Source organism: Chaetodon trifascialis, chromosome 18 (genome assembly GCF_039877785.1).
Source record: "Chaetodon trifascialis isolate fChaTrf1 chromosome 18, fChaTrf1.hap1, whole genome shotgun sequence".
Classification (NCBI taxonomy): domain Eukaryota; kingdom Metazoa; phylum Chordata; class Actinopteri; order Chaetodontiformes; family Chaetodontidae; genus Chaetodon; species Chaetodon trifascialis.
The window spans coordinates 23,527,501-23,555,431 of NC_092073.1; the positions used below are offsets into that span (position 1 = coordinate 23,527,501).

Consider the following 27,931-nt stretch of genomic DNA (forward strand, 5'->3'; position numbering starts at 1 on the left):
GTCTGCTGGGTAAAAGAAAAAGCCATCCAACGATCATCCAGAGAGTCATCAACAACCTGAAGGAGATGAACAGAGAAAACATCTCTCCTGACAGAAGCATCAACATCTTCCACTGTCTGATAGAGATGAACGACCGCTCAGTACATCAGGAGATCCAAGAGTTCCTGAGGTCAGAGAACAGATCAGAGAAGAAACTCTCTCTGATCCACTGCTCAGCTCTGGCCTACATGCTGCAGATGTCAGAGGAGGTTCTGGATGAGTCGGACCTGAAGAAGAACAACACATCAGAGGAGGGACGACGGAGACTGATTCCAGCTGTGAGGAACTGCAGAAAGGCTCTGTAAGTCCAGATGTGATTATCAACACTGTTGAGGAACGTGAAGCTGAAGCCATCAGTGTTAAAGATACACACTTTACACAGTTAACTTCACACTATCAAAGTTTTACCCTGATTCCAAACAAGTCAGAACGCATTATGAAATGTCAATCAAACAGAATGCAGTGATTTGTAAATCCTTTTCAACTTTTATTCAGTGAATTCATTTCAAAGATATTTAATGTTCAAAGTGATGAACTTTGTTTGTCACCACAGTAACACTAGAGGCAAGATGTGCAGAGCAAACAGCAGCACACATTTCCACTGTGATTTTCATTGAATGTGCAGCCGCAGTCTTTGTGTACTGAGCAGCTGATTGACTCAGACAGCAGCTCATGACACAGTCAGCTCCTGGACGAGCTCCAGGTTGATTGTGCCAGTGAAGGAGAGCTCAGCAGGTTGAGTTGAGTGGAGGGATCTCCATCATCAACAAGCTCAGTTTAGTCTTTGTTCCAAAACATGAGCTTCAGCCAGCTGAACTCCACCTGATAAAACTACTACAATAAAACTGTAATAATACAATCTTTAGTACTTATTACAGCAGACATGTTGGTACGCTGTGGACAACATCAATCAATCAGTAGCAGATAGAATAGCAGACAGCAGATGAAGTGACACAAGATGTATTAAAGATGCTCAGAATCCACACAGACATGACTGAGGTCAATACAAATGACTGCAGTTAATAAAGTTCAACCAACACAAATCACAGCAGCCTGTCAATCAAAATATGACACATATTGACATGACGGTCGTTTGGCAGACACTTTTGTCTGAAGCTGAAATTTGTGGTTCATTATGTTGCTGAAGGAAACTTTGACATGTGGACAGGAGGAGCTTCAAAGCACAAAGCTGGTGACCAATGGCTGAGCAGCTCAGGCTGAGCGACCGACAGCATGTTCAGCTCATGTTAATGTTGTTTGTGACATTAATAAACTGTCAGATTTTATTATTCTCTAACTTTTATTTTCTCTGTCATCACAGACTTTCACGCCGTGAACTCTCAGAGACTCACTGTGAAGTCGTGGCCTCAGCTCTGAAGTCCAACCCCTCCCATCTGACAGAGCTGGACCTGAGTGGAAACAAGCTGCAGGATTCAGGAGTGAAGCTGCTGTCTGCTGGACTGGAGAGTCCAAACTGTAGACTGGAGACTCTGAGGTCAGTTCATGTTTTTCCCTCTTGTCCAGTGGATATCCACCAAATTTAAATCCATCACAGATGTTTGAAGTTTCCTTCAGTTATCTTGTTTTCTGCGTTTGTCTGAGCACAAATCACAACAGTTCTAGAGATGATTGAGGATGAAGCTCACAGTCAGTCAGCTGTGTGTTGATGGAGACAAGTCCATGAGTTTTTATATTGACTGAGATGATGATTTCTATCCTAAAGTCTTCTTTATTTCATATTGTCCACTTTGAAATTGTCCAGAAATCATCTGTTATGTTCTCAGTCCAGCGTGGGAGCTGCTGCTGTCCAGCTAGCTCAACTCTGACTTGCAGAACAATGACTTGAGTGGTGGTTAGCTTTACTTCCTGTTTCCTGTGGCTCTTTACACCATGTGACATAGAGTGAAAACTGTAACTGTGAGACAGAAGAGACACAATCACCATTTTGTTGGCAGCGTGTGTTTTTCCTGCTGTAAATACCTGGAAATCAAACATTTAATGACAAACAAATCAAAGACTTTTCCATGTAAATAACGTTGCTTACATAAAGGTAAAAGTGCAGCGATCAGATTCTTTCTGTCCATCGTTGCCTCTGTAGCATTGACAGTGTGGATTAGAGTGTATATAGAAGAGCATGTGGACAGATTGAGCTGACTTCCTCCAATGGCTAACAGGAAGTGATCAAAGTCAAAGTCTGTCAAAATAAAAGTCCAACATTGTGTCTGAAAGGCAACACACCTGTCTGAGCATGTTTCATAAGATGACTCATGATTATTCTGAATGAGAAGAAACAGAAGAAAACGAAAGTAACAAAAGAAACAACAGGTCTGATTTGATGGTTCTTCCAGACTTGACTGAGATCAGCAGCATGTTATTGATGTGTGTTGACATGAATAGGTGTATGAATGTTGTGCTGACATCTGGATGATGTCTGTAGAAGGCTGACATTATGATGATCCACAATAACACAATGACAAAGTCACTCTGCTCATTTTAGGGAGAAGCTCATTGATGAGGACAGAGTAATGTTGAGCTCCACATTTACAACCTGAACACATCTGATTGGATTAGAAATGGATTTTAATCTTCATCATTTATTCTTCATTCAGGTTGAGTCACTGCGGTTTGACAGAGATCAGCTGTGCTTCTCTGGCCTCAGCTCTGAAGTCCAACCCCTCCCATCTGACAGAGCTGGACCTGAGCAACAACAACGAGCTGCAGGATTCAGGAGTGAAGCTGCTTTGTGGTTTTCTGGAGAGTCCAGACTGCAGACTGAAGACTCTGAGGTGAGTTCACTGACTCTCTGTTACTGTTGTAAATCTCACGTCTTTTTAACAAGTGAAGCTAATTTGTGTTTTTCCATAACATCAGTAAAGTTGTAAATGAGCTTTTGTTCATGTTTTCATGTTTGTTGAAGTAAATTTAGTCTGCAGTCACAAAGATTTGTGCTTGTTAAAGAAAGTGTAGAAAATGTCCACTGTTAGTTGTTGAAGTCAATGAATGTTTGTGATTTTTGCTAAATGGTCACATCTGGATACAGAAGATCCTCTGAAGTAATATTTGTTTGAAATGGATCAAGTTTACTTGATGAAGCAGAAATATTTCTTTGCTTTGTGTTGATTTCAGTGTGTTTTCACAAATAATGACTGATGATTGATATTGATCCTTCACACACACACACACACACACACACACACACACACACACACACACACACACACACACACACACACACACACACACACACACACACACAGATGAAAGCATGTTTCCAGATGCAGCTGTTTACAGGATCAATATATTTGTTGTGCTGTAATTCCAGACTTGACTGAGATCAGCAGCATGTTATTGATGTGTGTTGACATGAATAGGTGTATGAATGTTGTGCTGACATCTGGATGATGTCTGTAGAAGGCTGACATTATGATGATCCACAATAACACAATGACAAAGTCACTCTGCTCATTTTAGGGAGAAGCTCATTGATGAGGACAGAGTAATGTTGAGCTCCACATTTACAACCTGAACACATCTGGTTGGATTAGAAATGAATTTTAATCTTCATCATTTATTCTTCAGGTTGAGTCTCTGCAGCTTGTCAACGATCAGCTGTGCTTCTCTGGCCTCAGCTCTGAAGTCCAACCCCTCCCATCTGACAGAGCTGGACCTGAGCTGGAACGTCAAGCTGCAGGATTCAGCAGTGAAGCTGTTGTCTGAGTTTCTGCAGAGTCCAGACTGCAGACTGAAAACTCTGAGGTCAGACACCATTTTTCACTTCTGTGCTGGGATTAATATGATGTGAAAGTTGTGTTGACAGTAAACTGCAGACATGAGGCTGATATTATACTGATCCACACTGAGTGTCTTCATGCTGAAGTCTGTTTTCTTCTTCGGTGGTTTAGTCCATTGACTGTTGCAGAGCAATGTTGAGCTCCATGTTTAAAACCTGATTATAACAAGAGAAATGGACACTGGATAATTCTTGATTTCATCTGATTTTCTCCATTGTGTTATTTTTAATAAATGAAAATAAAAATACTTAAATCCAATGAATAAAATCATAATCTGTGTTTCCACAGTCAGACAATAACAAATATCTTCAGTCTTTTTCTTTTCCAACACTTTTCTGAAGCTATATGATGCTTATACTGACTGAATAGTTGAAAGTGAAGATGCTTTGATTTTATGACTCCACTGTTCCAAACAGAAATATTGTCCATGTGTTTTGTTCACATTTCCTCAAACTTCATCCTGACGTATTTGTCCTCTGTGGACACTTTGGGATGTTGAGTGGAGTCTTCAGTCAGTTTCTGTGGGTTTTTATTTGTGTTTGGCTGCACAACATGAGTTTGTATAGATGGAGCCACTGGTGGAGCTGGCAGAGTTTTAGAGGTGAAGTCACTCCATCTTTATTGAAGTAGCAGCACGTTGTCATTAATATTAATGAGATTTGAGCGTTTTGAAGCTGCATCCTGTTGGTTTCAGGTGTTTGGAGTTTCCATTTTCTAAACTTGAACTTTGTAAAGCTTCTTCAGCTCTGAACAGGTTATTAACCATTGAATGATTTCAAGCAGGAACATTTTCTTCTGAAGTTACATCATTTATTCTTTATTCAGGTTGAGTTACTGCAGTTCGTCAGAGATCGGCTGTGCTTCTCTGGTCTCAGCTCTGAAGTCCAACCCCTCCCATCTGACAGAGCTGGACCTGAGCTTCAACGACCTGCAGGATTCAGGAGCGAAGCTGCTGTCTGCTGGACTGGAGAGTCCAGACTGTAGACTGAAGACTCTGAGGTGAGTTCACTGACTCTCTGTTACTGTTGTAAATCTCACGTCTTTTTAACAAGTGAAGCTAATTTGTGTTTTTCCATAACATCAGTAAAGTTGTAAATGAGCTTTTGTTCATGTTTTCATGTTTGTTGAAGTAAATTTAGTCTGCAGTCACAAAGATTTCCATCCATCCATCCATTATCTATACCGCCTATCCCTTTTGGGGTTGCCTGAGCTACAATGGGCGAGAGGCGGGGTACACCCTGAACCGGTCGCCAGCCGATTGCAGGGCCACATGCAAGGACCATTCACACTCACACTCACACCTACGGACAATTTAGAGTCATCAATTAACCTAATGAGCATGTTTTTGGTCTGTGGGAGGAAGCCGGAGAGAAGCCACGCATGCACGGGAAGAACATGCAAACTTCACACAGAAAGGCCCCGCCTGACACGGGGATCGAACCAGCAACCTTCTTGCTGTGAGGCACACGCACTACCTGCTGCGCCACCGTGCAGCCCGTCACAAAGATTTGTGCTTGTTAAAGAAAGTGTAGAAAATGTCCACTGTTAGTTGTTGAAGTCAATGAATGTTTGTGATTTTTGCTAAATGGTCACATCTGGATACAGAAGATCCTCTGAAATAATATTTGTTTGAAATGGATCAAGTTTACTTGATGAAGCAGAAATATTTCTTTGCTTTGTGTTGATTTCAGAGTGTTTGCACAAATAATGACTGATGATTGATATTGATCCTTCACAACACACACACACACACACACACACACACACACACACACACACACACACATATACACACACACACACACACACACACACAGACACACACGCACACACACACACACACACACACACACACACACACACACACACACACACACACATATACACACACACACATATACACACACACACAGACACACACACACACACACACACACACACACACACACACACACACACACACACACACACACACACACACACACACAGATGAAAGCATGTTTCCAGATGCAGCTGTTTAAAGGATCAATATATTTGTTGTGCTGTAATTCCAGACTTGACTGAGATCAGCAGCATGTTATTGATGTGTGTTGACATGAATAGGTGTATGAATGTTGTGCTGACATCTGGATGATGTCTGTAGAAGGCTGACATTATGATGATCCACAATAACACAATGACAAAGTCACTCTGCTCATTTTAGGGAGAAGCTCATTGATGAGGACAGAGTAATGTTGAGCTCCACATTTACAGCCTGAACACATCCGATTGGATTAGAAATGGATTTTAATCTTCATCATTTATTCTTTATTCAGGTTGAGTCACTGTTGGTTGTCAGAGATCGGCTGTGCTTCTCTGGTCTCAGCTCTGAAGTCCAACCCCTCCCATCTGACAGAGCTGGACCTGAGCTACAACTTCAACCTGCAGGATTCAGGAGTGAAGCTGCTTTGTGGTTTTCTGGAGAGTCCAGACTGTAGACTGAAGACTCTGAGGTGAGTTCACTGACTCTCTGTTACTGTTGTAAATCTCACGTCTTTTTAACAAGTGAAGCTAATTTGTGTTTTTCCATAACATCAGTAAAGTTGTAAATGAGCTTTTGTTCATGTTTTCATGTTTGTTGAAGTAAATTTAGTCTGCAGTCACAAAGACTTGTGCTTGTTAAAGAAAGTGTAGAAAATGTCCACTGTTAGTTGTTGAAGTCAATGAATGTTTGTGATTTTTGCTAAATGGTCACATCTGGATACAGAAGATCCTCTGAAGTAATATTTGTTTGAAATGGATCAAGTTTACTTGATGAAGCAGAAATATTTCTTTGCTTTGTGTTGATTTCAGAGTGTTTTCACAAATAATGACTGATGATTGATATTGATCCTTCACAACACACACACACACACACACACACACACACACACACACACACACACACACACACACACACACACACACACACACACAGATGAAAGCATGTTTCCAGATGCAGCTGTTTACAGGATCAATATATTTGTTGTGCTGTAATTCCAGACTTGACTGAGATCAGCAGCATGTTATTGATGTGTGTTGACATGAATAGGTGTATGAATGTTGTGCTGACATCTGGATGATGTCTGTAGAAGGCTGACATTATGATGATCCACAATAACACAATGACAAAGTCACTCTGCTCATTTTAGGGAGAAGCTCATTGATGAGGACAGAGTAATGTTGAGCTCCACATTTACAACCTGAACACATCTGATTGGATTAGAAATGGATTTTAATCTTCATCATTTATTCTTCATTCAGGTTGAAGCGCTGCATGTTGTCAGAGATCAGCTGTGCTTCTCTGGCCTCAGCTCTGAAGTCCAACCCCTCCCATCTGACAGAGCTGGACCTGAGCTGGAACAACCTGCCTGAATCAGCAGTGAAGCCTCTGTGTGATATGATGAAGAGTCCAGACTATGGACTGCTTACTCTGAGGTCAGTAGAGGGTTGGAGTCAGTCCATGCTGGTCTCAGCAGTGTTGTACTAAACTCAGTTAGTATCAAAGCACAGATCCAGTATTTCCTGTAAACCTCCAACCTTCTCAGCAGCTGCTTTCCTCAGTGAAGCTGTGAGAGGAGGATGGTGACGGGCTTCAGGATTGGACAGAAAGACAGAGAGAGAGAGAACAGTCAGCCAATCAGATGAGCCAGAAGCTTGTTGTGATCATGTGTTTGAGTTGATGTGAAGACGTCTGTTGTTGTTGTGTTCACGTCTCCAGCAAATAAAGCTGGATTCCAGCTGACAGCATCCCAAGATGTACAGAGACAGAGGTCCTCCTTCATCAAACTGTCCAACCATCAAATCTGATCTCAGACTGTTTGTTCTCTCATTTCAGCACTAAACAACTGATCAGTTCATGTCAACTTATCACCTGCTGAAGATCTTTTTTCTGACCTCCAGTGGTTTAATTCTCACCTTGTTGCAGTGATGAAGAAGAGTACTCCAGGCTGTGACCGCACACTGTGACTTCACTTTGGTCACAAGTGGAGGAGAAATGAAACAGACTTTAATGATGAGAGAGCTGATGTTCAGTCTGCTCTGTGAGCTTTGTGCAGATATCTTTGATAGAAGCCTCCCAAAAGGCAAATAAAGTCACAAACTGCTGCTTTTAACTTTAGCAGCAGTTCACAGGTAACAACAGTAAATCCATCACTGAACTGTCTCTGCAGTCATGATGCGTTCAGGGACTCTCTGCACTTTATTTCCACTGTGTGCTTGAGTGAAATGTGCAGAGTGAACAGACTTGATGGCCAAAGTCTCTGCAGGTGTGAGAGCTTCCAGCTCAGCGTGTTCACTCCAACACGTTAACATGAGAGCTGAGAGGAAGCTGGCTACGCTACACAGCCGCTCCACTTGTGGTCTGAACAGGACTGAAGTCCCTGCTGCTCTTTATACTGGATGTGCTGCATCACTGACTGCCAGCTGATGAAGGAGTCTCTGTGAACTCTGACTGATGACTTCTGTTGTCTGTCTTCTTCTCTCATCAGATGGAGGAAGTCTGAAAGGTGATTGGCCGAGAGCCGATCAGCTGTGTCCTGATGATCCAGAGAGGCTGAAGCAGCAGCAGCAGCAGCTTGTGTGTGGAGAGGCTCTGACTGGGCCATGTTACTGGGAGGTCAAGTGGAGAGGAGAGCTTCATCCAGCAGTGACTGACAGAGGAATCCCAACAAGTGGAGATGACTGTCAGTGCTGCAGTGTGAACTGCTCTGAGATCAGCTCCACTGTCAGACACAATGTCAAGTCCAGCATCCTCCCTGTGTGTTCCTGTGGATGTGACAGAGTATCATCAGTGTATGTGGACTGCTCTGCTGCTGCTCTGTCCTTCTACAGTCTCTGCAGACACACTGAGACTCCTCCACTCCTTCTGCTCCTCACTCTCACACCTCCTCCACCTGGATTTTATCTCCTCTTTTTCATTCTTTCACATATTCTGAATCCAAAGTGCTTCAACAGATTACCTCTGTTTATGACAACATGAATGTAGATGAACACATTTATCTGGATTCCTCTGGTTTGTTTCAGTGTGTAAAAAATCTGAATTGATTAACTGTAGATGGATTGTAGACGCTTCACTTTCATCATGTTTATAAATTGATTGGACGTACAGCCATGAAAATAATCCTGATCTGTTTTTTGTTGGAAAACAAATGAATCATGTTTCTGAGGCCTAATGAAGAAACAAAGACATCAGCAGACTCCAGAGGAGCTCAGTGGAAATAAATGATGGTGTTTTAATTCTGTGTCTCGTTTCAGTTTTATGCAGAACGTGTAGTTTGTGTTTCATGCTGTCTTCAGTTCACTGCTGAACAGACTTCCTCTGCGCCAAACATGGCGCTGGTCATGGCGACATGCAGCAGCAGTGTGCGAGTGTGCTTGAGTGGGGGAAACTGATTTTTTAACTGGTTTTAACTATGGTTTTTAAGCGACTGAACAGCCTGTTTATTTGCAATACTGGCTGCTTTATTTTATACTTATTTTATATTCCTTTACTGAGTCATCATGGATTGATGGGTGTTTTTCTCCTGAACCTGCCCGTCATGGCAATGGCTGTCCACTCCCAACAAAGCAACCGATCCTACTGGCTCAGCTATAGCTGTGATTTTCTTATCCACTGCAGTAGTTCAGTGGCGGGGATCCCACTGGATGACATTCTGCCAGAGATCCGGGGGAACCAGGCTGAGAGTGGTTGCCCGGACAGACAGATCGACAGCAAGGGAAACAACACTCTACAGACCCGGAGGCTGTCAGCGGTTGGCAGCGGCACGAACGAGGAAGCGAGGCCGGAGAGGAGGCGTCCGACAGCGGCCGCGAAGACTGGGACTCCGCCGCTTACCACTTCCCTCGATCGTCTTGGGTAACGTGCGGTCTTTAAGGAATAAAGTGGATGAACTCCAGGCGAATGTGAGGCATATTCCGGACTGCACGAATACCTGTGTGATCGCTCTGACTGAGACTTGGCTTCAGGATTATGATCAGAATCAGGATTTTGAAATTGACGGGTTTGGCCAGCCGTATAGGCTTGATCGTGACACACAGATCTCCGGCAAATCACTGGGAGGGGGCGTGTGCTTGTATGTAAATCCTCGCTGGTGCAGGACTGTCAAAATAAGAGAATCTGTATGTAGTCCCCACATTGAACTCTTATCTGTCTCGCTGCACCCGTTTTACCTGCCACGGGAAATTCCACAGGTGTTCTTAACAGTGGTATATATCCACCCCAGAGCTAATATGGCAGAAGCAGCGTCCACCATTGCTAAACTTGTGCACCAGGGTCAAAGTATCTGTCCTGATGCCCCACATTTTATCCTTGGTGATTTTAACACTTGCAGCCTGAGCCAGCATCTTGGGCACCTGTACCAGTATGTTAAATGTGCAACACGACATGGGATAACACTGGATTTGTGCTATGGCACAATAAAGGGGGCCTATAAATCCTTTCCACTAGCTCCACTTGGCTCTTCTGACCATAACTGTGTCCTCCTTGCTCCGGTCTACCAGCCAGCTCTTAAGAGAGGGAAAGTTGAACACAAAGAGGTTGCTCTGTGGACAGAGAGCGCTGTTCATGAATTGAATGGTTGCTTGTACAACACAAACTGGGATGTTTTTAAAGACACTTGTACCACTTTAGATGAGCTGACCCATACTGTGGTGAGCTACATTACCTTCTATGAAGAGATGATCATCCCTAGAAAGACAATCACACTGTATCCGAATAATAAGCCCTGGGTTAGTAAATCCCTCAAGAATTCCCTTAATAGGAAAAAAATAGCTTATTATAAGGGAGACATTACAGAGCAAAGGGAAGCCCAAAAGATGGTGAGAAATTAAATTAGGCTGGCCAAAATGCAGTATAAGAACAAGGTACAAGATGAACTTAGGAGTGGTGATTCTCGCTCCGCTTGGAGAGGAACGAAATCTATGGTGGGAATCCAGGACAAGAAGAAAAGAGTGTCTCATGCTGACAAATCTGACCTTACCCTGGCAAAGGAACTAAACCAGTTCTATTTGAGATTTGATTCCAATGATTTCTCTGATGAACTATCTGTGTTCAGGGCTGCTTCAGTAAGCAGTCAGATTCTGTTAGATGAAATTACTGTGTGGAGCACTTTTGAAAAGACCAACGTCAGGAAAAGTCATGGGCCTGATGGTATTAGTGGTCGACTACTTCAATCCTGTGCCCCATTCTTAAGTGACATTTTCACATATATTTTTCAGTTGTCTTTGTCACTGAACAAAGTTCCCTCTTTATGGAAAGAGTGCATTATTGTCCCTGTGGCGAAGGTATCATCACCAAAAACACTAAATGATTATCATCCTGTGGCCCTCACCTCAGTGGTGATGAAGAGTTTTGAGCATATGGTGAAAAAAGCTTGCTCTCTATGACAGAGGCAATTATTGACCCACTCCAATTCGCCTATCAACCCAGGAAAGGGGTGGAGGATGCTGTGGCAACACTGCTGAATTTCGTTGTCAAGCAACTGGAGGGTACAAAAACACATGCACGGCTATGCTTTGCTGATTTCTCATCAGCTTTTAACTGTATGCAGCCTCATGTTCTTGCCCAGAGGCTGTCAAAAATACCCAGCATTGATTTAGGAACTATATGCTGGTTAATTGACTTTTTAACAATGAGGCCACAGAGAACTCGGGTCAATGAAACCCTGTCTGAATCCCTGCTGTGTTCCACAGGCTCACCCCAGGGGTGCGTCCTGTCACCACTGTTGTTTATGCTCTACACCAATGACTGTAAGAGCATGTTTGAGTCAAGATACATATTAAAATATGCAGATGACTCGGTGATCGTCAGCCTTTTGCAGGACCAGGAGGTGGGCCATGGACCTGTTCTTGACTACTTTGTTAGATGGTGTGATGACTCTTACCTGTAACTTAACGTGTCAAAAACAAAGGATATGATTCTAGATTTTCGGAAGAATCCACCTGTCACCACCCCAACCTTTCTTAAAGGCACAGCAGTGGAAGTAGTCAGCCAGTACAAGTATTTAGGCACCATCTTGGACAATAAACTGTCTTTTGAAACAAACTCTGACGCCATCTGCAGGAAAGTAAATCAGAGGTTGTTTTATCTGAGGAAACTGAGGTGTTTTAACGTTGATAAGAAGCTGCTTAAAATGTTTTATTCTTCTTTTATTGAGTCTATTTTAACTTTTGCTTTCATCTGCTGGTTTGGTAACCTCAGCATTTCAAATAAAAACAAGCTGAAGAATGTGGTCAAACTGCCAAAAAACAATCGGCATTGACTTGTATGATCTTGACCATCTGTATCAAGCCAGAGCCACTCAGAGGGCAAAGGTCATTTTGTTGAACCCTCTCCATCCTCTCCATACCGAATTCCAGCTTCTTCCTTCTAAGAGAAGGTACTCTTTCCCCTGTAAGGTCAAATCCAACAGATACCTTAAATCATTCATCCCATCCGCGATTAAGTTTTTAAACAGCCTATAGTGGGAACAATACACCTACTAATTGTGATGAATTGTTACTGTATTTATTGTATTATTGTATTATTGCATTGTGTGAGTGATGTGGGATATGTATGCTCTGTTGTTGCAAATCAAATTGCCCTTCGGGGACATTAAAGTTTTTCAAATCAAATCAAATCAAATGTGTGAAGGTGCAGTACCAGCAGGGGGCGATAGTGATGGCCGATCACTCTCGTCCCTCCTCAGGGTTGGGGTTCAGGTTCATTGGCTGATCCGGTCTTCGATGTGGATGTTGAGTTTTAAAGGTGTGTGTAAACAGTCTGTGGTGGTGTGTGAGACGCTGCTGTCTCAGTCTCTTTGAGGTGTGTGCAGATCGGTTCAAACACGGCCATCTTCCCTCCAGGTGGTTCAAGAGTCAGAGCCTCCGACTGTAGGTGTGACACCAGCCATGAACCTGCTTCCTCCAGCCTCCCACACCTGCTTCCATAAGACATGACGGCCAGAATAAACTGCTCGAACGTTTCCTTCACAGGAACACAGAGTCTGAGCTGCCTGCAGACTGCTACAGGTGAGGTGATGACACTCTGAGGCTGTGGAAGAGTCAGGTGACAGGATGTCCACGTTAACCTGCTCCAGACAAGCTCCTCATCAGTGGGACATGAAGGAGCTGACGTTCAGCTGTGTGTCTGTCAAAGAACACGTTTAGCACTTTAGCTGTCACTTAAACAGGCCAGAATTATTTACATCGTATAAGTATCAACATTTTGACCAAAGCTCATTAAATTTCAGTCTGTTCAAACCACGAAATGCTCTTAAAAAACTGATCTGAGAGCTGACCTCACACACACATTCATTTATGGGAGATAACCAGAAGCCAACCTCAACGCAAATCCTCACCCTGAAACGTAAAGATGGACATTGTAGGGACCTGCATTTTGTCCCCACAAGGAAGGCAAATACCCACAGTGTGAGTGTGGAAACAGATTTATGTCCCCACAACATGTGTAATGCATGGACACACGCACACACGCACAGAGGGACTTCCTGTAAATGGAGAGGGGAGGAGCAACACTGATCATGTGACCCAGGAGAGCAGGAAGAGGACCAGAGCAGACGGAGCAGAGCTGAAGTCTGAGGCAGGTGAGTGTCAGTCCAACATTTTCATGAGTTTACTGTTAAAGTGTGAGTCAGTTTTCTGCTGTGGACTGAAGAGGACAGACGTTAGAGTGAAGACAGTTTGACTCAGCTGTGGACACAAAGTCCTGATTGGCGTCGTGACTGTTTTTCCAGCAGTGGTCTAATAATAATGTTGTGTTGCTCAGTCAGTTCTTCGACCAACACGGTCAACTTTCTCATTATGTTGAATGAATTTGGCACTGTGGAGTCCCTGTTTCACCAAATGGCCGTCAGCCTTTACTGTGGGATATTACTGAGGCAGCTGCTGCTGAAAGGTGTTTTTCACGGCGAGCGAAGAATCAGACGATCCAGAAACTCACAGACCAAAAACATGCTCATTAGGTTGATTGGTGACTCTAAATTGCCAGGTCTGGTCCATCCTGCAGTCTGTCTCTACATGTGACGTAGATCGCCATCTTGGTTTCCCCAATTAAAAGATTTACAAGTTAGCATTTAAAATAATCTGTCCTGCTGTATTTTACCCCACAGATAAAAACTGGGCCAGTAAAAACAACATTGAACAGATTCAAAACTCCAGTTAAAAAGCTAAAAAAAACCCTGTCAGTCTGCTGCACTCAGTAAAAACATGGAAGACATTCTTGGACAGACCACAGAAAGGACAACGGTTTAAAACAGAGGGATTGATTACAGATAAAAATGCGTTTGTGGCAATAGCGCCATGTAAAACTCTCCACTGTAAGTCGCCCGGTCTTCCACTGGGGGGGTCTGTCCCCCCAGTCTGTCCGTCCACACGCTGACCGGTCTGTCTGTCAAGTTCTTTTTGTTTGTGGTTTTCAGACACAGTTTGTACAAAATGTTTTCGTCATCACTGTGCAGGGTTAGCTCCTGTGGTTTGCACATTAAAAGTGGACCTTCCAAGTGTGCTAGTCGAGGTCTCAGGTGAGTTTCAGGGAAGGTGTCTGTGGGGTCAGGCTGCACGCCTCCTCCGCTGCACTGCAAGAGGAGGCTTCTCTCACAGACACAGAGTTTCTGCCTCCACAGCTCCAGGCTCCTCTGGGCCAGCCAGGCGGAGCGCATTACTGCAGCCGCTGCACCGATCCGCCTGTCAATCTCACGTTCCATCCTTCCCTCACTCGTGAACAGGATCCCAAGATACTTAAACTCCTCCACTTGAGGCAGGAACTCTCCCCCAACCTGAAGGGAGCAAGCCACCTTTTTCCGGTCGAGAACCATGGCCTCGGACTTGGAGGTGCTGACTCTCATCCCAGCTGCTTCACACTCGGCTGCGAACCGCCCCAGCGCATGCTGAAGGTCCCGGCTCGAGGTAGCCAACAAGACAACATCATCCGCGAAAAGCAGAGACGAAATCTGCCGGCCCCCGAACCGAACCCCCTCCGGCCCCTGGCTGCGCCTAGAAATCCTGTCCATAAAAATGATGAACAGAACCGGTGACAAAGGGCAGCCCTGCCGGAGTCCAACATGCACCGGGAACAGGTCCGACTTACTGCCAGCAATGTGGACCAAGCTCCTGCTCCGGTTGTACAGGGACTGTACAGCCCTCAACAGAGGGCCTCCAACCCCATACTCCTGGAGCACCTCCCACAGAATGACGTGAGGGACACGGTCGAATGCCTTCTCCAAGTCCACAAAGCACATGTGGACTGGTTGGGCAAACTCCCATGAACCCTCAAGCACCCTGTGGAGGGTATAGAGCTGGTCCAGTGTTCCACGGCCAGGACGAAAACCGCATTGTTCCTTTTGAATCCGGGGTTCGACTATCGGCCGGATTCTCCTCTCCAGTACCCTGGAATAGACTTTACCAGGGAGGCTGAGGAGTGTGATCCCCCGATAGTTGGAACACACCCTCGGGTCCCCCTTTTTAAAAAGAGGGACCACCACCCCAGTCTGCCAGTTCAGAGGCACTGTCCCCGTCTGCCACGCGATGCTGCAGAGGCGTGTCAACCAAGACAGTCCTACACCATCCAGAGACTTGAGGTACTCAGGGCGGATCTCATCCACCCCCGGCGCTTTGCCACCGAGGAGCTTGCGAACTGCCTCAGTGACTTCAGCCCCGGTGATGAATGAATCGACCTCCAAGTCCCCAGTCTCTGCTTCCTCTACGGAAGACATGACAGAGGGATTGAGGAGATCCTCGAAGTATTCCTTCCACCGCCCGACAATATCCCCAGTCGAGGTCAATAGCTCCCCACCTCCACTGTAAACAGTGTTGACAGAAAGCTGCTTCCCCCTCCTGAGGCGCTGAACGGTTTGCCAGAATTTCCTCGAGGCCGACCGGTAGTCCTCCTCCATGGCCTCCCTGAACTCCTCCCAGACCCGAGTTTTTGCTTCTACAACCGCCCGAGCTGCCGCACGCTTGGTCCGCCGGTACCCATCAGCTGCCTCAGGAGTCCTATGAGCCAACCAGGCCCGATAGGACTCCTTCTTCAGCTTGACGGCATCCCTTACTTCCGGTGTCCACCACCGGGTTCGGGGGTTGCTGCCACGACAGGCACCGCCGACTTTACAGCCACAGCTATGGACGGCTGCATCAACAATGGAAGTGGAGAACATGGTCCATTCAGACTCAATGTCTCCAACCTCCCTCGGGATCTGGTTGAAGCTCTCCCGGAGGTGGGAGTTGAAAACTTCCCTGACAGTGGGTTCCGCCAGACGTTCCCAACAGACCCTCACGGTACGTTTGGGTCTGCCAAGTCTGTCCCGCTTCTTCCCCTGCCAGCGAATCCAACTCACCACCAGGTGGTGATCAGTTGACAGCTCAGCCCCTCTCTTTACCCGAGTGTCCAAGACATACCGCCGTAGGTCAGATGATACGACTACAAAGTCGATCATTGACCTCCGGCCTAGGGTGTCCTGGTGCCACGTGCACTGATGGACACCCTTATGCTTGAACATGGTGTTCGTTATGGACAAACTGTGACTAGCACAGAAATCCAATAACAGAACACCACTCGGGTTCAGATCGGGGAGGCCGTTCCTCCCAATCACTCCCCTCCAGGTGTCACTGTCGCTGCCCACGTGAGCATTGAAGTCTCCCAGCAGAACAATGGAGTCCCCGGTTGGAGCACTTTCCAGTACCCCTCCCAGGGACTCCAAGAAGGCCGGGTACTCTACGCTACTGTTCGGCCCGTAGGCTGAAACAATAGTGAGAGACCTATCCCCAACCCGAGGGCGCAGGGAAGCGACCCTCTCGCTCAGCGGGGAGAACTCCAACACATGGCGGCTGAGCTGGGGGGCTATAAGCAAGCCCACACCAGCTCGCCGCCTCTCACCGCGGGCAACTCCAGAGTAGAAGAGAGTCCAGCCTCTCTCAAGGAGTTGGGTTCCAGAGCCCAGACTGTGCGTGGAGGTGAGCCCATGTGACACAGACAGAGTGAAAACTGTAACTGTGAGACAGAAGATACACAATCACCATTTTGTTGGCAGCGTGTGTTTTTCCTGCTGTAAATACCTGGAAATCAAACATTTAATGACAAACAAATCAAAGACTTTTCCATGTAAATAACGTTGTTAACATTAAGGTAAAAGTGCAGCGATCAGATTCTTTTTGTCCATCGCTGCCTCTGTAGCATTGACAGTGTGTATTAGAGTGTATATAGAAGAGCATGTGGACAGATTGAGCTGACTTCCTCCAATGACTAACAGGAAGTGATCAAAGTCTATCAAAATAAAAGTCCATCCAACATTGTGTCTGAAAGGCAACACACCTGTCTGAGCATGTTTCATAAGATGACTCATGATTATTCTGAATGAGAAGAAACAGAAGAAAATGAAAGTAACAAAGAAACAACAGGTCTGATTTGATGGTTCTTCCAGACTTGACTGAGATCAGCAGCATGTTATTGATGTGTGTTGACATGAATAGGTGTATGAATGTTGTGCTGACATCTGGATGATGTCTGTAGAAGGCTGACATTATGATGATCCACAATAACACAATGACAAAGTCACTCTGCTCATTTTAGGGAGAAGCTCATTGATGAGGACAGAGTAATGTTGAGCTCCACATTTACAACCTGAACACATCTGATTGGATTAGAAATGGATTTTAATCTTCATCATTTATTCTTTATTCAGGTTGTTGGGCTGCAGTTTGTCAGAGATCAGCTGTGCTTCTCTGGTCTCAGCTCTGAAGTCCAACCCCTCCCATCTGACAGAGCTGGACCTGAGAGGAAACGAGCTGCAGGATTCAGCAGTGAAGCCCCTGTGTGATATGATGAAGAGTCCAGACTGCAGCCTGAAGACTGTGAGGTCAGTAGAGGGTTGGAGTCAGTCCATGCTGGTCTCAGCAGTGTTGTACTAAACACAGTTAGTATCAAAGCACAGATCCAGTATTTCCTGTAAACCTCCAACCTTCTCAGCAGTTGCTTTCCTCAGTGAAGCTGTGAGAGGAGGATGGTGACGGGCTTCAGGATTGGACAGACAGACAGATACTGGATGTGCTGCATCACTGACTGCCAGCTGATGAAGGAGTCTCTGTGAACTCTGACTGATGACTTCTGTTGTCTGTCTTCTTCTCTCATCAGATGGAAGAGGTCTCACTTATAGTGAGAGCAATCAGAAAGGTGATTGGCCGAGAGCCGATCAGCTGTGTCCTGATGATCCAGAGAGGTTGAAGCAGCAGCAGCAGCAGCTTGCGTGTGGAGAGGCTCACTTAAAAAAGTGAATCATCTGAAGATTTACTGTAACAGAAAACAACTGAGTAAAACTTTGCTGGAATCAGGTTTTATTTGCAGAATTCAGGTGAATTAGTTTCTAACTGGTGCTCGCTCGGTCTGTTGTCACCCAGAAGCAGCAGAATTCAGCTTCAGAGATGAAACATTATAAAACCGTTCAGTAATAAAAACAGTGTTAACCAGGAAACAAGCTGGTTTCCAATACCGCTGAAAGTTCAGTACCCGTTTGCTGCTTGTGTGTCTTGATGTTCTCTTTCAGGAGAACCATCATGCTCAGTCAGGATCATCTCTGGATACTGACGCATCAGCAGCTTCAGGCCTTGCTCTGCAGAGGGCGACCATTTTCACCGACGGCCTTCATGTTGCAGTCGCCTTGTTTTGCAGTCAAACCAACACATCAGGGGATTTATAAGCAGAATCAGAATCAGCATTCCTTTATTGATCCCCGAGGGGAAATGAACACTGATCATCATAAATCCTGCAGCAGCAGTGAGTTACAGTTTTATGTGTGACTGCTAGATTTGACCCTACACCCTCAGCACAGACACACAAAGTCAACCTGTGGAGCGTTTTCCTCAGAAACAAGCTGCCTCCTGCAGGAGCTGCTTTCTGCCAGCAGGTGTCACCCTTTCCTCTGTTTTCCTTCAGGGTGGTTTGAACCGCTGATGTGAACTCTTTCTCTGACTTCTACAATCAGCTCTAATCACGATCGAACTGGACCTGTAATAAGTTAAAATGAAGTCTTTCATTTAAAACTGGCGGTTAATGATGTTAATAACCTCAGAGTTAAAAGATATTTCTGTTTACTGAAGTACACAGATGTAGTTTATGTTGAGCGTTCCTTCAGGTGTTTTTCCCTTTGGAACATTAAAGTCATGTTACAGTGATCATCAATAAAACAGCTGTGATCTCTACATGCAGTCAGCAAAAAAAATGTCTCAGTTTTGTTTTAATTCTCTGGATTTGTGACTGTGATTAAAACCAGCTGATGTTTCACTGTTCAATCCACATTAAAACCTAGTTTTTCAGTTTGAGCTGAGTAATAAAGATTTAAAGAAAAGTTTACACGAACGCATCTCTTCGCTTTAACCGCCGACACAAAACAGAAATGACAGTTAGCATGTTAGCTGCACCCTGTGAACAACAAACACTTCTCCAACTGTGGTTTCACAACTACTTTCACATTTCACCACAACTGAAGCTAAAAGCCTGAAAAATGAAATGTTCACAGAAATTCAACGTGATTCGCTGGCGTGGAGGTTCATTATGTCGACATCAGGACTTATTCAGCGTATCGTTTTATCATCTGTAAGGATCAGAGCTGCCGGACTCGAGTCTTCTTCGATGAAGAGCGATGAGGAGGAGGCTGTAACCTTCCTCACATGAACACATGAAGCTGACAGAAACGTCTGAACTGCATCATGTTTCCATCATTCCACCTCTGACTGCAGCTCTTCGAATGACGTCTCTTCTTCTGTGGTGGTTTGATGGCAGCAGCTGGAGGATCAGCTCCACCTGCCGTTGGTCTCCAGAGTTTTCTGTTCCATCACATTTGCAGCTTTTCTTCATCCAAAGAACTGTCTGATGCTGCTTTGGTTCTTTTGATTCTTCTTGCTCAGACTTTGGTCAGACTGCAGTGCTGATCACCTGGTTTTCACCCAGTATCCCAAAACATTTGTCAGTGTCAACAAAGTCGTGAGAAAAATTCACCTTTTGTGTCATAACAACATGTTTAAAAACTCAATATGAATACAGGATGTGGAGGAAACACTTAAAAAGCTTTAAGACGTTTCAACATACAGAAAGTCTTCATCAGAGCGGAGACTCCCGTGTCCTCCATCTGAACGATGAATGTCCTCCAGAATCTGAAGAATCATCATCATCATCTCCGCTAACAGCAGTGACACACAGTACGAAGCAGTGATCGTTCAGAGAGTTTGGCTCAATCTTCAGGCAGAATAAAACACTTTTTACACAATTCATCAAAGCTGGTTCACATGTGAAACGAGAAGTCAAAGCTGAACTTGTGTTTCCAGTCAGACGATGACAGAAAGTTTTACCGAGTTCACAAACCGTCACCTGTTCTCAAATGTGAATTTACATAAAAACAGGCAGATTATTCATTCAACACAAACTGTCCATCCATCTGAGTCTGTGGATGGAAACAAACCACAAACTGAGCAGAAACTTTCAAAGTGAAAAGAAAAGTTTCATCCTCAGGCCGACAGCAGCCAGCAGCTGAGGAGCCTCTGAGACGAAGTCTTCATGTGGAGCCCGAAGAGTCCAACATCGCTGTCCTCTGCAGAGTCTCTGTGAGCGGGGCGGCTCCTTTCAGTTCAAGATTTAAGCCTCTGACTGGCTTTGGAGAGACAGCAGGGACGAGTGATATGACAAAACGTTTCACACTGAACCTGAATAACGTAAAGCATAAATGGCAACACTTTCATTTCTCCTCTGTAGCATTCACAAGCAGCACAAAAACGTGTAATGATGGTTTATAACAGGCTATGAAGTAGCCGTCAGAGTGTTTCTGAGTGTGTTCACAGCTGGATCTCCTCCTGTGGATGGAGGTGGAGGCTGCTGCATCATCACATCCTGAACGCAGTCAGAGACGGCTCTAACAATACAAAACATTCATACAGGAGACGTTTCAGCTGTTGACAAGTACTGAGTATTGATAAACAGAAACATCTTATATCTGTCACTACATTATAGTGTTAGAAACCATTTATTAAATGTTTTTATACCATGGTCTGGGTGAATACTCGATTCTGATTGGCTGCAGGGTGTCCATTAAAAAGTGTTGTAGGACACCTATAAATAGCCTGATTGTTCTAAATTATTGTGCTGGCTCAAACGCTAGTTGGTAACCACGGCAACAGATTTAGGATAGACTTACTTGCTTGATGCACATTTAATGATCAGAGTGAATGGTGGATAATTTTTGGTAAAAACGATCTAGGAAACTATCTGTGGACTTTGATTCTTTGAAACAAAATTTCAGATCACACACAAGCGGTAAGAGGTGCACTTGGCCTCTGAAATGATACTTTGTATCACGTAACATAACGTTAAGCAATCATCTCACTTCCCTCCACTGATTAGGCCTAATATAACAGCTGAGGCCGACCGAGCTGCAGGTTCTGTGGCCAGAGCCGGTTACCTTGGCAACGCGTCAAAACGAGAGATATTAAATAGGCCACTCAGCAGCTTCTTGTGAAAAACTTTTTAACGATTTTAACGGTAAAAAACAACATTAACGTATAATTATTAATATGTTAATATTTACTTAATATTTATTTCTTTCGTAAGTGACCATGGTATAAGTGGGATAATGCCCTTCGCGTCAGACGGTTCACACCTCCGCGTCATTCATTCATTTCTGATAATGGACACCTCGAAGGGCATTATCCCTTACATATATCACCCATAAAGCTAAACAGATGGAAGTGCTGCACTTTGATTTGAGCTACAGTCACCAGTCCACCAGCGGGGGCGCCACTGATGAAGCAGCGATCCATCAAGACTGCATGACAAATTACAGATCAAACATCTCCAGTTTTTCTTCTTTGGCGAATCCAATTTGCTTCTGCACATTTTCAAATGTCTCCGTGTTTAAGTCCCAGTTTTGTCTCCAGCTTTTCCAATCGAGGAACTCATTCGTGCAAACACTGACGAGGGCGGGATGCAGAGGAATGGTGAAGTAGAAGAAAAAATGAAAAATGAGGTAGAGATCAATGTGCTTTCGTGTCTCGTAGATTTAGTCTGTGAATCCATCAAGCTGCTGGCGTCTGGATCATCCTAAGGACCGAGGCGAATCAGCTGAAGTAACTGCTGTGGTGAAACTGAGTGTTTGCGTTGAGAAACGTCTGCCTGTTTTCATAGTAAGACATCAAACAAGTTCATGAAACCACTGAAAAGTTCAAGGAAACATCCAGTTTGTGAGTTTGAATCCTTGGAAAACAGTCTGGTTCTCCTCTTCCTCAGTAACGTCTGTCTGGTTTCAGGTTGTGTTCCAGTGTAGCAGAAGACGAACATACAATAAAAACAGTTAAATTAAATACTGTTTGCGGCCTACATCAACATCCAAAGGGACTGAATACTGCTGCCCCTAGCGGACGGGGGCATGCAGTGCAGCACCCAGACCCAGATACTCCAGGTTCTCTGCTGCCGGGAGGAACCGACCGTTCCCCGTTAAAGCGGTGGCATCACTGGTGGACGGCGTGACCTGTGGCAGGAAGTTGGCCTGGTAGTCCGGGTTGTCCAGGCTGTCACTGGCGGCCAGGGGGAGTGAGCTTTGGAGGGTGTTCAGGTATTCTGGTCCCTCAGAAACTTTGGGGAAAGGCTTTAGATCCTCCAGCAGGGAGGGGAGCGAGGTAGCACCCCAGCCCAGTCTTAGGTCCTCGTAGTTGGGATTCAAAACCTCCGACATCCTGCTGCTCTGGCTGGTTTCACTCAAACTCTGGTTCATGTACTCTGAAAGAGAGACAAACTGAGATGATTCATGTGTCCATTTACTCTGATTTCTCTACTCATCCTGTTTTTTCGTAGTTGGTCAATAATCCCCACAGGTGTGTACCGTGGCCGCTGAAGTCTTCTTTATCCAGTGAGCTGCGAGTTGGATCAGTGATGTAACGCAGAGCGATGCTGTTCTCTCTGACTGGACGACCGTTCTGAGATCAAACAAAAGACGGTAAAATGCATTTTTACAGACTGAAAGTTTTACCTGAAATGTGACACACAAAGAAAAGGTGCATAAGAGGTACGTTGAGTCAGTTCAATGGTCATTGTTTACTTTTCATGCTTTCATTTTTTATTTATTTTAGCCACAATTTCTGATCTCTTGCTTCAGCAGCACAAATATGTTTTAAACTGAAAACTGAGACACACCCAGAGAAACAGCATGAGGCCAAAACACATCAGTGTCAGCAGGTTTAAAGACGTCCTGACTCAGAGCTAAAGGTGAGAGAGGAGTGTGTGTACCGTGGGGGTGCAGGTACGGTTGTCATGGTTACCCAGTCCTTTGTAAGGCAGCAGGTACTCATCGGCATCAACCACATCCTCCATGTCATCTGAGCTCAGCAGGCGAGAGTAAAACCTGCTGTCTGTTGGACTGGGAAGGTCACCCTGCCAGAGATCAGATCAGATCAGATCAGATCAACACCAATACTGGTTCAAGGACTGTTTTTAATATTGCTTTTATTACTGTTGAGTAAATTACCAACACTAAAATCTAAACCAATAAGCTCAAGGTTGACCTGAAAACTGAAAACCAAAAGGCTTCACCTGTTATTAACAAGTCACAACAAATCATGACTCAGCAGAAACGTCCTGATGTCTGGATGTCAGCGTTCTCAGGCCTCAGCTGTTCACTTGGAACAGGGACGGAAGTGATGGACTAAACTACCAAAGTAGGACCAAAGTTCTAATCAACCATAATGTTCGCTTGCTCTCACACACACTCAGTGTACCTGTATGACCAGGTATCTGGATGGATCTCTGGCCATTTTTGAGAACTCAGCTATCAGCTCTCTAAACCCGGGACGACTGGACGGGTCTATCATCCAACCTGGAGAGAGAGACAGGAAATATTTCCTCAGCTGGACTACCAGGTGTCTGTCAGCGTCCAGGTGTGTGTTATTGTCCAGGTGTGTGCTACTGTCCAGGTGTGTGTTAGTGTCGAGGTGTGTGCTACTGTCCAGGTGTGTGTTGTGTCCAAGTGTGTCTTATTGTTCAGGTGTGTGTTAGTGTCCAGGTGTGTGTTAGTGTCCAGGTGTGTGTTAGTGTTGAGGAGTGTGTTAGTGTCCAGGTGTGTGTTAGTGTCCAAGTGTGTCTTATTGTTCAGGTGTGTGTTAGTGTCCAGGTGTGTGTTAGTGTTGAGGTGTGTGTTACTGTCCAGGTGTGTGTTAGTGTCCAGGTGTGTGTTAGTGTCCAGGTGTGTGTTAGTGTCCAGGTGTGTGTTGGAAAGTGGGATGGTGATGTTGGTTGATTTACACATTCAGACTGAAATATCTCAACAGCTGCTGGATGATTGTGATGAAATGTGGTTGAACTAACTTTATTGATCCTCTGACTTTTCACGTAGCACCACCATCAGGTCAACATGTTAATGTGTCTAGTACTTTGATTTATGACCAAATACCTGCAGAACTAATGACATTCCCATCAACCTCAGCTGCTCTCTGTGTTGAGTGCTAATTAGTAAATGTTAATATGCTAAGCTAAGACACTGAATTTGGCAAACACTGTACCTCCTAACAGCACGGTGGCATTTAGCTCAAACTTACATTTGACCATGATCATGTAGACGTCTATGGTGCAGATGGGGGGCTGGGGAAGCCGGTCTCCTCTCTCCAGCACCGACGCGATCTCGCTGGCCGGGATGCCATCGTACGGTTTGGATCCGAATGTCATCAGCTCCCACACAGTGACTCCTGCAGACCACAGACCATCCACTGCTGAAACTGACTGACTAGTTGGTGAAGTTGCATCAACAAAAGTTCAAAATAAGACAAGTGTGTGTGTGTGTGTGTGTGTGGGGGGGGGGGGGGGGGGGGGGCACAGCTTGACTCACCATAGCTCCAGACGTCACTCTGATGTGTGTACGTCCACTGGAGGATCGACTCCAGAGCCATCCACTTAATGGGGACCTACAGAGTGCAGAGAGGGGCAAACATATATTGACTTTAGCCTAGCTTAGCACAGCGACTGGAAGCGGGGGGAAAGTGTTAGCCCTGTAGCTCCACCAAAAAAAGGAAAAAGTCCACCATCCAACAACTCAAAAGCCTGTATCCATTCATTATGTATCTGGACATAAAACCAGTATTTTTTGCTACGGGAAAAGTTCTGTCCACAGTTACTCTCCAGGAGGAGTTATGGAGCTCAGGAGTCAGATTCACAATAACAAACGCACCTTTCCTCCGTCAGCGTGGTATTCCTTCTCGTCAGCTGTCAGCAGCTTGGCCAGACCGAAGTCGGTGATCTTGACGTGGTTAGGAGTTTTCACCAGGACGTTCCTCGCTGCCAGGTCTCGATGCACCAGGTGACGCTCCTCCAGGTAGTTCATGCCCTGCAGACAGACAGACGGACGGACCACAGGAAGCTCCGTCAGTCTGTGAACTGGCTGCTTTAAAGTGGATCTCTGAGTTTTTCAGCTCAGTCCGAAAATGGTGGAACTAAAAAATGTTTCTGCTAATCTGATAGATGCTAACATGCAATGTCAGTCACATCACTGATCGACGGCGGCCCGAGAACACGTCTGACTCACAGCTCCATACGTGCAAAGACAAACACTGAGGTTAGCAGAAAGACGCTCCTCTCACAGTTCTGGTCGAGATTTCACTGTGGATTCGTCGTCATGTCCTCTAAACTGTAAAATCTGTGTCGCTGCTTCTGTATTTTCTTTTAAACGTCAGGTAAAGTCACACCTTTTAAAAACGGCTGATTTATTTCATTTATTATTTCACCTCATGTACGTGCTTTGCTATACAAATGAACTCCTTTTGTTTCCCGGGCTCCTGAATCTCTTCGACAGTCTGACGAGCGGCTCCGATGGAGTAAACCGGCGGCTTAATGCTGCAGAACAACATGCAGACTTTACGCTGAGCTCATGACCTTGTTGTCTGTGATTTTCCCAGCACTTTAAGATCCAAATGAGACTTAAAACAGTTGCTTCATAGATTAACACCGCTACAACACACAAACACTGTTTCCTGCTGCGTTCAAGCTAATAGGCCTCTGCAGGCTTAGAGTGAGCTCAGACGGGGCTGATGCCTCAGGCAGAGTTTTTCTTCTTCTTCAACCAATATAACCTGAGACACAGGGTTGCTGGTTTGTACAAGATCTGCATCAATGATTTATTCATAGTGACAGACACAGTTTATCTGGGCTCACCTTGGCGATCTGGACACACCAGTTCAGCAGCCACTGAGCCCCGATGTGGTCCCTGTGGTGTCGGACGTAGTCCAGCAAGCAGCCATACTGCATCAGCTGAGTCACCAGCTGGACCGACGACGTCAGGCAGATGCCCAGCAGACGACACACGTGAGGGTGATCCACGCTGGCCATCACATAGGCCTCCTACACACACACACACACACACACACACACACAAATCCCAACTCAGTATCATCTAAAACAGGCCACAGTCTGCAGTCACCAGCGAACATCCCGAGAATAACTGCAGGATGAGGAAAGCCTGACTGTACACAGCCTGGTGGAGACGACTTTCAATGAACTGTTCTTCAATATTCTTACTTTGTGCATTCATTCAGTGATTTACACCCTTAAATGACTTATTGTGCTCACACTCATTAATAATTTGGGCCCTCAAATTGCTAGTTTCTCTCATGTGGAAGGCAGGGAGACATCCATGTCCCTGATCAAAATCAAACTGTTTAATGTCCAAAATGAAAAACAAAGACTGAGAGCATCATTTTGTAATTCTAGAGAAAAAAATACTTCCGCGCATAAATAATGGGCACAAAAGATCAGCAATAACGTGACTGGGAGGAGAAAAATGAAAGAAGAAGAAGCACTTAGTGGCCCCGCCGGGTGCCCTGTTGGCCCCCAGTCAGATTTGTTCCAATGACTCTGGAGGGAACGAGGAGATGAAAGAGAGGAGTGACAGAAGAAGAAGAAGTCTTACATCGAGGATTTCTTTGTTGGCTTTGGGTGATGTGGCCTCTCGGAGGACTTTGATGGCAACTGGGATTCTCACGTTCTCTCCTTCAGGGATCCACAGACCCTAATAACATTCATTACATTCAACACAGCAACAGCAGCAGGGATACAAACTTAAAATGTGTTAAAAATAAAACCCAACAACTTAAATGATAATAAAATTAGAAGTTATACGCTTATCGGTGTCTGATCTGACACAAAGGGAAGTGAACCAGTGAAACTGAGAACTGAGAGTTTCAGTCGTGCTAACAGCTGTACTTACACACTGCGGTGCTTTGCATTAAATGCTAACATCAGCAAGCTAACAAGCCCGCAGTGACAACACTAACAAGCTGCAGTCTAGCAGGTACAACTTCTGACGTGTGTCGTGACGTCCTCTGGGGAGAGTGAATGTACAAAATCATGGCAATCAATCCAGTTGTTGTTGAGACATTTCATTCTGAAACAAAGTGGCCTGACAGTGATTTCCATCTCTCCAACGTGGCTTTAACCTCTCCACAGAGCAGCTTCAACAAAAGTATCATCAAGTGATATTTTGCAGGAGAATCTAAACCTCTCACCTTGAAGACCGTCCCAAAGGCTCCGGAGCCGAGCACCCTGATTTTCTTAAACTCCGTCTCCTTCAGGATCCTCAGCAGTGCCTGGTTAGGAGCTTCACCGCTTGGAGTCAATGGCTCCACCAGCTACAGCACACATGTTAAATACTTCATCTGAATCCCAAGTAACATTACATGTATACAGGATTTAAGTGTTTTTCTGTCCTCTATAGTTTTAACTTTGTTAGCTATTTTCATATTCAGTCTTGGTCCTCTCATTAAAGGTGAGTTTCAGTCAAATCTAGTCAACAAAACCTGTTTTTGTCTTGTCGACGTCTCTTGTTACTGAGTATATTTCACAGTTTTTATGAATGAAGTGAGCGCTCCCGCTCCCACCTCTCTCTCCTGCAGCAGGCGGCGCAGGGTCCTCTTCCTCCTGATTTGTTGTCGCCGTAGCAACACAAAGATAACCAATGACACGATGACGGCAATCAAGAGTCCACCAACGATGGCCACTGCCAATGTGGAGTGGTTGGCAGCACTGTGAGGACAGAGAATGCAGGACGTTTCACAGGCATTTACATTTGTCACCA

General features: G+C 45.1%; 2 protein-coding genes across 7 annotated transcripts in view; one reads left to right on the forward strand and one right to left on the reverse strand.

Moving 5' to 3' along the window:
- The window catches only part of LOC139346635 (NLR family CARD domain-containing protein 3-like), a 19,489-nt gene extending 1,393 nt beyond the window's left edge, over positions 1-18,096 (forward strand). The window contains exons 1-7 of one of the 6 annotated variants that reach the window (XM_070985812.1): positions 1-340; positions 1,361-1,534; positions 2,649-2,825; positions 4,656-4,829; positions 6,146-6,322; positions 7,113-7,286; positions 17,971-18,090. The exon at positions 1-340 is cut by the window's left edge and continues 1,393 nt beyond it. In XM_070985812.1, the coding sequence (XP_070841913.1) occupies positions 1-340; positions 1,361-1,534; positions 2,649-2,825; positions 4,656-4,829; positions 6,146-6,322; positions 7,113-7,286; positions 17,971-17,992 (1,238 nt within the window). In that variant the 3' untranslated portion in view covers positions 17,993-18,090. Of the gene's footprint in view, positions 341-1,360; positions 1,535-2,648; positions 2,826-4,655; positions 4,830-6,145; positions 6,323-7,112; positions 7,287-8,338; positions 8,511-17,521; positions 17,696-17,970 lie in introns of those variants that run through there. The other 5 variants (XM_070985814.1, XM_070985815.1, XM_070985818.1 and 2 more) reach the window with 5 other exon arrangements.
- A 1,418-nt stretch (positions 18,097-19,514) lies between these two features.
- LOC139347121 (melanoma receptor tyrosine-protein kinase-like) overlaps positions 19,515-27,931 on the reverse strand; it is a 31,544-nt gene continuing 23,127 nt past the window's right edge. Inside the window, exons 17-27 of the mRNA XM_070986592.1 lie at positions 27,735-27,879; positions 27,363-27,485; positions 26,768-26,866; positions 26,014-26,199; positions 25,034-25,189; positions 24,695-24,770; positions 24,408-24,554; positions 23,592-23,689; positions 23,104-23,247; positions 22,700-22,793; positions 19,515-22,596 (exon numbers count right to left, since the gene is read on the reverse strand). Of these exons, the coding sequence (XP_070842693.1) occupies positions 22,232-22,596; positions 22,700-22,793; positions 23,104-23,247; positions 23,592-23,689; positions 24,408-24,554; positions 24,695-24,770; positions 25,034-25,189; positions 26,014-26,199; positions 26,768-26,866; positions 27,363-27,485; positions 27,735-27,879 (1,633 nt within the window). The 3' untranslated portion in view covers positions 19,515-22,231. The remainder of the gene's footprint in view (positions 22,597-22,699; positions 22,794-23,103; positions 23,248-23,591; positions 23,690-24,407; positions 24,555-24,694; positions 24,771-25,033; positions 25,190-26,013; positions 26,200-26,767; positions 26,867-27,362; positions 27,486-27,734; positions 27,880-27,931) is intronic.